Here is a 13,175-nt window from a genome sequence, read left to right on the forward strand (position 1 = left end):
TTTGAGGAATATAATATTTTAATATTTAAATTTATAAATAAGTTCAGAAGACTTTTTTTAATGTTAGTTTTTGAAAATTCTACTAATACTCTTCTTCTGATTGGTAAAATATAGTAAATCAAATTACATCTTTGTTAACATATCTTGTTCTTCAGGATTATCAATTCTAACATTTATCTTTACTATGGAATACTAAAGAATGAGAAAAAAAGGGGGCTGGTTTGCAAAAATAAATGATTTCACTAAATGACTTGATATGAAGTTGTTTTGTCAACATCTACAATTCAGGATAAGAGGAAAATTCTGATTAGCAAAGGAAATATCCTAGTGAACTAAGGATTTAGTATAGTCACATCGCTTCTAAAAATTTTATAAAGATCAGAAGGAAAATAAGTAGAAGGAAAAGAAATAAAGTGATTATCTTTTTAAAAACATAAAACATACGTTGGATGCTGCATCATCCTCCTCCTTTGAACTTCCATCCTCTGCATCACTTCATGAGGATGCAGTCTCTGTGCTGGAGGTGCTGTGGCTGGAAGATGGTGTGAAATTGGCTGGTGTGAGGGAGGAAGATGCTGAGGGATTGGTGCAGCTGTACTGGCTAAATGAGTTGGGGGTGGGGCTGCCACTGGGTGAGATGTGGCATGAGAAGATATTTGAGAATGGAAAGCATGTACAGGATGCGGAATAACATAATCCACTTGAGGTGGAGGCTGAGTCTGAGGAGGAGGGTTTCCATGGGAATGGGGGCAGGCAGAAGCTTGATGATGAAGTGGTCTGGTCAAAGAAGCATCTGTAAGAAAAACATAGGCACCATGCAGTTGAGCATATATTGGATTTTACAAACATATTAGCACATATTTAATTTTTATGAATACTTTATTGATGCTTGAGTCTGCTCAATTCTGCTCTGCATCCTACTTTCTTTGAGCAATTTTAAGATACCTTCCTATGTCAATACATATACTTTTACTTCCACAGTCTTACAGCATTTTATTAACTGTACCACAATTTATGGAAGAAATTGCCATTGATAAAAACTGGAAGCAAATAGATGTTGCAATAACATCTGTGTGCTTACTTTTTCACACACACATGTATGAGCGTATGCATACACAAAGACACATACGTACGTATTACTCAGGGACAATTTTTGTAGCATAAATTCCTATAAGCAGTTCTGAGACTGAGAAAATAAATTACACTCAGATACCAGGTGACAAAAAATCATTCCCAAAAGGTTACCATAATTAATATTTCCATTAACAGTACATGAGAGTTCCTGATGACCCTTATACTATCACTAAATTTTTAAAATGCCAATCTGAGAAAAATCTTTTACTTATAAACCACTTATATTTCTTCCCAGAATTATCTATTCATATTCTTAGCTTACTGTTCACTTTTTTCGTGTTGATTTATAAATATTTTATATACATGGAAGTTTTCTCATAAAGTATAAAGACTTTTCCAAATGGCTTTTTCTTAATTTTGTTTTGCCTATACACAAGTTTTTTGCTTTTTTGTAGTCAAATGCATAAGTTATATATTTGTAAATACATAAATCTTGTTTTCCTTTATGATTTACTGGTTATAGGGCACTACAGAGAAGAAAGGAACTTCTGAGTCCTTCTGGGCAAGACTGCAAAGATATTCTTTAATTGCTGCTCTTCTCTCTCTCCATCCCATGCCATTTTTCCTGTGCTACATTAAGAAAATGAAGGAGACATATTTGCTAGGAACCTGCCAAGGAAATTGGCCCTTCATAAAGATGATTTCCCCCACTTCTTCATTCTGTGTCTTTGTGTTTCAAAATGAATGCTGAAAGGTCCCTCTGAAGAATATATACCTCTCTTACTCTAAGAGATGTACTTCTGTTTGAGGTTTAAAAATGTTTGTCTCTTCCTTGGATATCAATCCAAATTTCATTTTAAATGTTGGAAGACTTTTTTGGTGGTCTGACATGGAAGCTATGACCATTCTCTAGTTTCACTGAAGAATTCCTCCAATTTTTAGTTCTTTTGACTGATTCAGCAGGTGTGAAAGGTAACTATGAACACTCATCCAGCTATATTTTCAAAGAAAAACTTGCTATCATACATTTAAATGAAACTTTCACTACGCTCAATAGAAGTGGTGAACTAGATTTTATAACCAATTTTTTTCCTAAAACTTATGGTTACATAAGATGTTTTACTCCAAGTCACAAAGCTCAGTTCTTGGTCATTAAAAAAGTCATTATGTTTTATCATTGTTAACTACCCTTCCTCAAATTCAGCGCATTTTTTCCAGATTCACTTCAAAGTTTTCTATTTCTATTACCATTATGTAAAAAATATTAACAAATATAACAAAATGTTAGTTTTGTTTCAGAATGAATTTAAATTTAACTCCAGCAATCATTTAATTTTTTCGGCTTTATTGAGGTATAATTAACAAATACAATTGTACATATTTAAAGTGTACAATATAAAGATTTGAGATGTGTATAGTTTATGAAATAATTATAACAATCAGGTTAATTAACACATTCCTCACCTCACATAGTCATCATTTTTTTGTGTGGGGTGAGAACATAAGCCATCATTATAATTCATTGCTTATCTAAACAAAACGGACTGCTAACCACTGTAGAAAGGTGAATTCTGCATTCCCATAACCATTTCCTTTCCTTCTCTATTTCATGTGTCCTTGCAGTGGAAAAAAAAAGTTATTGATATTACTTCCTAAAAGTTCGACATGTCACTTTGACTCAGAAATCTCACTCTTAGGATATTATCTTATCGACAGACTCAAAAACTACTAACAATTTAAATAAATGTCCATCAACAGAGGACTGATTAATATACAATGAAATAAAAGTATTTAAAAAATGAGCTAGATTTTTATGTGCTAATATGAAAAAAATCTAAGATGTACTATTAAATGTACTATTAAAAAAATAAAAAAGTCAAAAAGCAAGAGGCAAATATGTTTAACATTCCATTTTTTTAAAAGGAGACTCACATGCATACACATGTAAACTTTTATGTGTAGAAATAAAGCTTCTGAAAGGTTCCATAGTAAGCTATAAACAGTTGCTACTTCGGAGGTACTAAGATTAGTGGGATGTGGAGAGAAGGGCTTTTACTTTCTCAATCTGCATCATTCTGCAGTTTGAACTTCTTAGGATGTACACGAGTTACTTTTATGATAAGAGTAAAACAAGTTTAAATCTAAAACATTTATTTATTAGGACAAAAAAAAAGGAATGGATTCACTTATAAATTGCCTCAATATATTATTTTTAAAGGGGAGAGGGAGAAAAACCACCCATTTTGAGTTATAAAAGATGATCAATTGAAGGTTAACAAGTATTACAAGTCAGCCTCTATAATATACCAGTATTCAATGCTTTGCAAAAACTGTTTCAAAATCTGTTTTCTAACTTACGCTTTAAATTATTATAAAAGTAAATGATATATCACCAGGTTTCACTGTACAAATTCTGGTTTGACTGTAGCTATGTCTGCAGGACCTAGACCTAAAAAATTATAGGAGTAAAACAACTCTAAGGAGATATATAACTGAAAATTATCCCTTGCATGTAAATCAGAACAAAAGCCTGGTTTACTCCTGGCATGAATTTTTTTTTTTTTTTTTTAAATCAAAGTATTTAAGTTTCCATTTGATTATTAGCCTATGACTTTACAAAGTAGTAAATATGTTATATAACTTAAGGGCATTTCTCATTTTTTATATCTCATAGATTTCAATTTCTTTAGAAAAGTCATGTCTGATTCTATTTTAATTGCCTACATCAAACACGTATGGAAGACTTTTTGCAAATGGCACAGCATTCTGTCAAGGAATTCTCTGATGCCTCAGTTAAGCTTCAGAATTCTTAGTCAAAATTTACTAGTGCCTAGAAACAACTACTAAACTTTCAAATTTCCCATTACCCCTAAAGAATAATCTAAATCATTAAAAGAATCTACGGTGCCATTAAATGTATTTCAATTTCATAGATATTAAAATGTAAATGTTAAAATGTAAAATAAATTTAAAAAGTAAAATAAACAAAATATGATACTTTTAATTCTCCTGACCCCTTAAACATCTGACTTTTATACCGTAGAAGACTCTTTGAGGGATGTGGGGTGAAGGGAGGATAAAATGGGAAAGGTACACCCCACTCTTAGGCCAAGGAAATAGTAAAAATTTATGAATTAAGAATACTGAAGGTTATTTCACAGAGAAATGTAAATGCTTCATTTATATACCTCTAAGATCACTGCCTATTAAATTTATACTTACAAGGAGGTGGCATATAATGTCGACACGATGAGAGTGAAGCTTGTGCAGGGGGCTGGGGCTGGGGCTGAGCAACCATGCTTGATCCATAACCATCTAGTGATAATGGCTGACTCGGGGCAGCAGCAGTAGCCTGATGGCCGAAGATTGCAGCTCGGGAAGAAGAAACAGGGCAGCAGGGGTCAAATGCAGATGCTCCATGAAAACCACCATTTCCATGACTTCTGATACCACTGTTGCTCAGGTCTACTGGCAATGCCTGCTGTATAAAGAACTGTATTTTATCTTTATGAAGTCTGGTCAAAACACTGTTTCATGTCATATTCTAAAAGTATTCCTAATGCAATCTTGAAAAACAGAATCTTCGAATTAAAAATTTGAAAATGGTAAAAACTTTTAGTGTGAAGACCTTTTGAATACAAAGAAAATGATATGTGTATGTTGGACTGTAAAAACTGTAGTGATTATATACTTAGAATCTATAATCAATTTTAAAAAATCAAGCACAAGATCATGCTACAAGATGAACAAAAGTTAATTATTATTTTAAGGTCTATTTCTCGTCCATTATCTAGATCTTAAAAACTTTTAAATCATACTTCCATATTCTCCTTTACCCCAAATTATGATTTGTAACTTAGGACTTCTTTGGAAAATATAATCACATCATAGAAAACAGTAAGATTTTAGGTAAAAACTGTCCTGTTTCTAAACTGTATACAGCAAGCATTCAACTGAAAATCTTAATAGTACAAACATTATTCAAGATAACAAAGGGTATAAGATTCCTTTTATTAGAAATACGACCTTAGGGAAGGCTCATTTACTAAGTTGGAAAATAAACCAGAGTCGAGATTCCATCTCTACTCATCAGTAATTAAGTTTTTTCCCAAAAAAACATTTAGAAAATTCCTAGGTAAAACACTTTTCTACTCTAGAGCAGATTACAGAAACAGAATTGCTTCTTTGTATTCTTAAATAATTTAAATATAAGCTTTTGCTTAGTATTCATTATAGCTGTAATTTTTTTAAAAATGTGATTAAATAAAGATTTGATATAATATATGGAATTATGTATAGAACAGTTCAATACTGGAAACTGAGGCACTGGAGATAAAGAAAGCTAGGGTAATATTTATTGGAGGCCCCGGTCACCCAGCAGTCCAGTGAGAAACCATAATGGTCTTTATATTTTCAAGAGGCTCTAGGCTCAGGGTACAAAAGAAATGAAAGGAACTCTGGATGCTAAAAGGAAAGGGGGATGATGATACAGAAGCTGTGGGAAGGTGAAAAGGAAGAGCTCCTTTCTCCTGTATTATGTGTCTATAATTAAGTAAATGTCTGCCCTCTTCCTTTTGAGTTGGCAAATACAACGTATGTCCTCAATTTGGGTAAATAATATATAAGAATAATATTGTGAGCTTGTGAGTTTATATTTACAGTTCAAATCCTTTCCCTATATTCCTCTTTAGGCTAAAATTTGGCAAATGGACTGGAGTATCAACATACTATGAAGGTGAGCAAATTTCCTATCTTCTTTTCCAGTCAGTGATTAAGAACACTCCCAAAGAGTGAGAAAGTAGGGTGAAGGTCTTCCTAGAAGGAACCGAGGGTAAAGTTAAAAGTAAAGAATGAAAAGAAAAGGGGAAAAACTAACAAAGAAAACACTCTTTCATAATTCTTCTTATTCTAGAAGGAAAAGGAAGGGTAACCAAAATGGTACAAAAATGGCAAATACTACTTTATTACATAGATTATGAGTAATGCCTAACACTAAATCATTCTCTCAAAAGAGGAAGTTGCATCCAAAGTAGTAAGGTTTAGAGATGTAGTGACTACTGCAACTTCTTTGTTGTCAGGCCTAATCCTCATCAATATTTCTCTGCCTACCAATCATAAGACATCTATACAATCACAAATTCTCAGATCAGTTTGTTTCTCTCACTCCTCACTTCCTGCTGTGCCCACATAGGTCTCAAGTGAAGACTATATGAGGTTATCGCATGAGCATGTGCCTCATTTCAGGATCCTCCAAATGTCTACAGGAGTCGCAAACTGTTCATATTTTCAAAACCTCACTCTATTTTCCTTCATGCCCATGTCACCAGTGAATGCTTGATCCTGCTGACTTTTCTCAAGTTTTGTGTGCAGTCCAAGTACCTCTACTTAGAGATAGGTGAATAGGTTACATTTATTTTACACTAAACAGAACTATAAAAGAGATTCTACCTAATTAAGTCAGTAGGGTTGAAATAAAAGGTTGTATAAACAATTCATCTCTCAAACCAACTGTCTTATTTTATTATTTCAACAACGACAATATTCTATGAACGAAAGGCCCACCTTTTGGCAGCTCTTGAATAAATATGGAAGAAGTTGGCAGATCTACTTTGTCACGATTTTCCTACTATAAACACCGCCCCTTCAGCCCAAATTTCTAGTAAAAAAATTTTTTGCTTTTAAGCAGGGCCTTTCATTCAGTCCACTTAAAAGTTTTCCTTTTGCTTCCTCATTCCCAACAAGTAAATAAGTCTAGACGATCAGATGTTAATACTTAGAACTGTCACCAGAACCAAAACATAATCTAAAATCTCTCTAATCATATTTCCTACTAAACCCTTTAATATTTCTTCTTGATATCAGTGGTTAATTTTTTTTAAGGGAACATCCCTCCCTTTTATTTTTTTGTCAGATCCAGAAGAGATAACCATCAAAATTTAAAGATGAAGTAAGTACTTTAGGAAAGGGCAAGAGGTACAGAAGAGCAGTTACTCTGGATTTTCATCTTGATTTTTTTTCTAGCCCCCTTTTTCTCGCATAGAGTTTTACCTTGAAATTACACATGTTGTTTTTTAACGTATGCAGCACCCAGGTTTACATCACAATTATATACAGATGACACAGCAAAAGTTAAAATAGCATGTTAACACTTGACTTTATTTACTTCATGTGATCACCAATATTATTTGACATTTCAAGCACTCACTGACAATAACTAATTCACTGTATTATAATTTTTTGCTGACATTTCAATTTCCCATAAACTAGAAATCTCATCTGCTCTTAAGAAACTATGTCACAGGTTTGCATCTGAGAAGGTTGTTTATTTCTAGAGATGAGTGGAGATTATAGGGGGCTTCAGAATAGGAGAGGAAGGGGAAACAGGGAGAACTTCCAAATTTCTCATGAATTAGACTGACATTGCAGTTTCAACACTTTGCATGAAATAAAATCCCAAAGATCAGATTCATCTGTACTTAACTAAAAACACCAAAAACCATTCCAGAATAAAATATATTATCAGTTCTGATTTTCCACACCCTTGGCCACTTTTACATGGGCAACAGAATAATAACTTATTTAACATATAACATTTGTCATTAGGGTTTTTTTCCTCCTGAAAAAAACACTATTTAAAAAATTTAAGAAAGAAAGAAGAACTCATCAAATTCCACATACCTGGTCATGGTAGCTGGTACCAGAACTACTATTTGCTCCACAAGGTGCTGGTACTTGTGGAGGTCTTTCCACAGGGCAAGTAGGAGGATCACTATAGGAGGGAGAAACTGGGACAGCTGGGTGGGGAGTATGATGGTGGTGGTGGTGATGTTGAAAATGGTGGCCATGCTGCTGAAAGCAACTTGTATGTGGATGTCCTAATGCATGGTGATTTTGTGACGACCCTCCACATGGTGAGTGCTGGGGACAGCAGGAAGGTAACCTTGGCATTGCAGGAGGGCCAGTTTCTGTTACAGCACTAGATGCAGTTCTTCTCGAGTCATCTTGTAACAACAACAATAAAAAGCATAGAACAATCAAATGATCGAATATCACTGTGTAGAAAATAGACATTGTGTATAAGTAAGTAAATAATTAAGAAATGTTTAGTAAATTCAAATCTCTATAAATAAGAACATGATGATGTTATGTTCACATATCATATAATTTTGAGCAGCGTTTTCACTGAAATTTTCCTGAAAGCCTAAATTCTTCAAGAGGCTCACATTTACTATGATGTTTAAATATGACAACAGATCATCTCCTAGGTCATGACAATTAGTTTTAAACTGCATTTTTAAAAAATCTAAAATATCATGTGAGTTCTTCCATTACATGCAACAAAGCTAAGACTCTTCTGAGCTCCATAAACCCCTAATACCACTGCATAATGCAGACTGCTATGTACTTCTTAAAATCTTATCCTCTTAAGACATAACCACCCCACTCAGAGAGCATATCTGGCTAAATCTCACTGACCTCCAACATCCTTTCCCTTCCTTGTGCCTCTAAACTCAGACCTGATAGAGTACAAGAAATAATAAGACTCTAATATGTAAGAAATTATGTGTCTTATAATTTAGTGATTTAGTGCTGAACAGTGAGGAAGAAAGCATGGTGTTCGATGGGCCTGAGTTCTAATCCTGAGCCTGTCTAATCCTGAGCAATGTGACCTTAGGAAAGTTATTTAATCTCTTTCTCAACTAATAAGTGGAGCAATAATTGCCTTGTAGGGTTGTTAGAAAAGATGACAATCTTCTAGGTATGAAACATCTGAGCACTGATTATGCTTTGTGCCACATGCCCAGAGTTACTGTGCAGGTAAGTTCTTCCATGCCAGAACTGCAAAAGTGCCCCAGGTCTATTTTAGTGTTTCGAACTCAGATAAAAAAACAGCACCCTTTCCTCAAACTACACATTATGTGGAAACTATATAAAACAGATAAAAGAAAATTTTTTTTTATGGAAAAAAATTTTTTTGCTTAAAATATATAAATTAGAAGCATGAAGAGCCCAGAGTCTTGTCTTTCCCTCCCCCATCCCCTATGTGACCCCTGAGGCATCTCAAGAATCCTTAGGAATCTGAAGCACCACTATTCTAGCCTTATTTCTAGAGTAACCAATACCAGGGATACCTTGGCTCCTATTTGGCTCACAGTACCTAGCTAATCTCTTCTGGGTCAATGTACCAATTAGGAATCTTCTGGCTACTAACAAATAATACAAAATCCAACCAAAACTGGCTAAAACAATAAAGAGAATTTACAGGCTCACATAAATGAACATGGGTCGGGGTGCTTCAGGCTCTGGTTGATAAGTCTGATTGCAGCAAACCTCCTTGTAATTCTCCTGGGTCTGACCTTCCATACATGTCCTACCCTGCCTTTGCTGATTTTCTTCTGGGCAAGTTCTGTGATCTAAACCCTGTTAATATAGTATCTGTAAATTGTTTTCTTTCCCAGCTCCTAGTCTGGCTTATTTGGGCTAATTTCCCAAACCCTTCTGTAGAAGTTCTAACCTGAGAAATAGAATTAAGGAGTCTGTGAACTTAGATTGAAAAAAATTACAAATTTTGCTGATCTGTAATTTTTGTAGCAATAATTCATTATTACAGTAGCTTTATTCCTGCAACATTTTCAGGATTTTATCTCAGCCCCCATGTCAACGTGTTGTACAAGTGAATGTCATTTATTGTGTTGCTTCAGAAAAAAAAAGATTGAAAACCGATGGGACACTAAATCCATTCAGTGGATGGACTAAATAACCTTCCTGGTTCCTTTCAACTCTGATGCTTTAATTTTACAAATCTGGTTATTTAAGGATTATGCATAACACTAAGACTCAGGAAATGAGTCTGTAACAAGAGCAAGAGATCTATGGACTGCTAGAACTGTGACTAATGACAGATAATGACACTTATCTATTCAAAAAGAAATGTACACCTTATCTTTGTCTTTGACTATTTCAAATACAAAAATCAAGAGTGAAATAAGAGGAAGCACAATAACTACAATATATTTAAGGCTGAAAACAACTTTAAGGAATCAGATCACTAATAGTATGGCCTGAAGAAGTAGACTGATCTTATAGCTCTACTTCTTAGGGTACAGTTTTGGCTTCCAATTAAATTAATAATCTCTTTTCCTACAGTCCAGCAGCTCTTTGTTGCTCAAACAGGGTAGCAACCCAAAGTAAAGACAACTGAATAGTCTCTTGTTCAAGAGTTACTGACCAAAGAAAACTGCCATAAGTTAGAAGTAAAATACAAATATATTTGATTAGTAAATAAAACACTTAATTTTTATTAAAATTAGCCCATAGTGTCCACTAAAAATGAGACAATCACAAACCTCTACCAGAGAAATTAACTCCACAGACCAATGAAATCAAGTTGGTTAAAGTACTCTCACTATAATTCTAGGAGGATTACTGAGATGTACTCATGCATTTATTCATTCATTTGGCAAGTCTTACATATAACAGTGTTATTAAAGGATCTACAAAAGGCACTGGAAAATGCAACAGTGAAAATTAAAGTCCTGGCCTTTAAAATAACTTATGATGTTGTCTGCCTTTGTTTTATCTCTAGCAGCTAAAAACATGTCTGCACAAGGTAGGTGGCTCAATAAGCACTTGCTAAATTTAAGTTAACCTCACAAGGGAAAAGAGGCATTCATGTATGCATGCAGCTAAGTCTGAGAAAAGACAGACCTGATCTCTGATCCTCAAAAAGCTCATCATCAAGTACGGAGACAATTTAAGATATGAATCAATCAGTATTATAACAGAAACACTGAGTTCTAGTATAGTACAGAGCAATGCTTTCCCCCAGGAAACACCTGGTAACACCTAGGGACATTTCTGATTATCACAACTGGAAGGGAGGTGGTGCTACTGGTATTTAGTGAGTAGAGGTCAAGAATGCTGCTAAATATTTTACAATGCATAGGACACCCCCACACATAAAGAATTGTCCAGTCCAAAGACAATAGTGCTAAGATTGAGAAATCCTGGCATAGAGGAAGAGTATAGGCTCCAAGCCAGACTTCCTAGGTCTGAATTCTTGCTCCACAATCACATAACCTTGGGGAAATTACTTTATCTATAGAATAAGAACAGTGATAGAATCTGCCTCACAGATTATGCAAAATCAAGTTAATATAGATAAATCATTGACCAATGTTATGCCCTCAACAGATGTTACTTATTATTATCCACTAGAATGTTAGTTCTGTTTGGGCAGAAAATTTAAGTTTTGTTCCCAGTTTCTAGAACAGTGACTGATACATAGTATATAATCAATAAATATGTGTTGATAAATGAATATATAAGATATTATATATGCATAAAGCAAGAAGTCAAATAGATGAGGGCTGACTGGGACATGTCAACTTTGAAGTGACTGGCAGAATGGTCCAGAGGAGATGTCCAATAGGTAGTTGAATATGAAGGTTTAAAGTAGGAGAGGGCTCTGGAAACACAAAATGAGAAATCATCACCATATTGGTGGTAGGTGAAAACAACTGCAGTTATGAGATAGGCCAGGGAGAAAAGGGAAGAGAACAGAGTTCTGGGAGAAAAGAAAATTATTACCAGATTTTTTTTTATCATCATGTTTGTTTTGAAAGGTGTCAGAAGCACGTTAGAGGAAAGAGTTTCAGGTGAAGAAGATCCACTTAAGTGTGCATAGACTGAACACAAATGTACCTATCTAGGTACTAAGGGAATGGAACCAGTAAAGATGCTGAAGATATAGGGAAGATAACTATTAAAGCATAGTCAAGGACACAAGAAGGGGTAAGAGGTAGAGCATACTAAAGGGACTGGAAGGAAATAGAAGGACTTAAGAAACTAGGAGTTAGGAGAGAAGGATAGGTATAGATATGCAAGTTTTTATGGAGGAGTTGGACATTACGGAGGTTCATGCTTGAGAACCTCCATTTATCTTTTATTTATTTTTCCCCTGGAGGAATAAAAGTATTGAAGAAAATACAAGAATTTTGAAATAGTCATTGAGGGGTAGAAAAGGGAACTGATTGAGATACATCACATTATGGCAACTTATTACCAAAAGCCCAAGATTAGATACCATAAATTCATGAGGCACCAATCTGCTTGGTTCTATGACTTTTATCAGCCTTATTTAGAAACCCTGATGATAAGAGCAAAGGAGGATAGGTTGAGTTACTCACGACTGGAAATATATAAGAAAGTGCAAAGTAAGGACAAGATGTGAAGAAAATAGGTGACCGATGTTCTATAGAGTCCTGGAAGGAAATGAAGCCAGAAGAACTTCGAGTGCCCCTAATGTAGCCTGAATATGCATCTGTATGTGCTTCTATCAGGTTTATAGAGAGGAACAATCTAGCCTGAAATAAGGTTCTCCTAGTCTAGAGAAATACAACACGAGGAGGTCTATCTCAAAGGTGGTCATCAATATAGTCAGAGTAATATCATGAGAAGGCCATTCAGGTAGTAAAGTTGCTACCTAAGAGATTAAATGTAAATTCTGAGTAAACAGGGTCTTGAATAAATGAACGAATGAATGAATAAGAGATTTGAGACTTACCTTGAAATAAAAGTTGGGACTGTCTAGATAAAATCTAAAATCTAGATAAGAATAAGGGTACATAAAGCTACCAGAAGAGAGGAGTGAATGAGAAGAGTTCAAATTTTGCCTCGAAGATTATTCCTGACCTTGAAAGTAACATTCTGGATTTCTTCATTTCTGATGTGAATAATAATATCAACATCGAGGATGTTTTTTAAGGATTAAATGATAACATGACAGGAGATAATTAAATGATGGGAGAAAGTACTAGAGATATAACTACTAATTGAAATAAATAATCTGAGTTAAGGACTAAAACTATAAAACTCTTAAACCATAGGAATAAATCTGTGTGACTTTGGATTAGGCGATGATTTCTTAGATATGACACCAAAAGAACAATGAAAAAAATTCAGAAAATGCACATGATCAAACTTTTTTAAACTCTCATCCCTGTTTTCAATTCTTTTACATAGAAGTGAAATTGTGGGTCACATGGTAACTCTGTTTAACTTTTTGAGGAACTGCCCAAGTGTTTTCCACAACTGCTGTA

At 34.4% G+C, this 13,175-nt stretch overlaps 1 protein-coding gene across 14 annotated transcripts in view; it reads right to left on the minus strand.

Moving 5' to 3' along the window:
• RNF111 (ring finger protein 111) overlaps positions 1-13,175 on the minus strand; it is a 73,523-nt gene that overhangs the window by 11,707 nt on the left and 48,641 nt on the right. For 6 of the 14 annotated variants that reach the window (XM_023532555.1, XM_023532554.1, XM_011363410.2 and 3 more), the window contains exons 6-8: positions 7,753-8,126; positions 4,297-4,555; positions 445-793 (exon numbers count right to left, since the gene is read on the minus strand). In XM_023532555.1, coding sequence (XP_023388323.1) covers positions 445-793; positions 4,297-4,555; positions 7,753-8,126 — 982 coding nt within the window. The remainder of the gene's footprint in view (positions 1-444; positions 794-4,296; positions 4,556-7,752; positions 8,127-13,175) is intronic. The other 8 variants (XM_011363416.2, XM_011363412.2, XM_011363411.2 and 5 more) reach the window with 3 other exon arrangements.

This window comes from Pteropus vampyrus, unplaced genomic scaffold, assembly GCF_000151845.1.
Source record: "Pteropus vampyrus isolate Shadow unplaced genomic scaffold, Pvam_2.0 Scaffold85, whole genome shotgun sequence".
NCBI classification, from domain to species: Eukaryota; Metazoa; Chordata; class Mammalia; order Chiroptera; family Pteropodidae; genus Pteropus; species Pteropus vampyrus.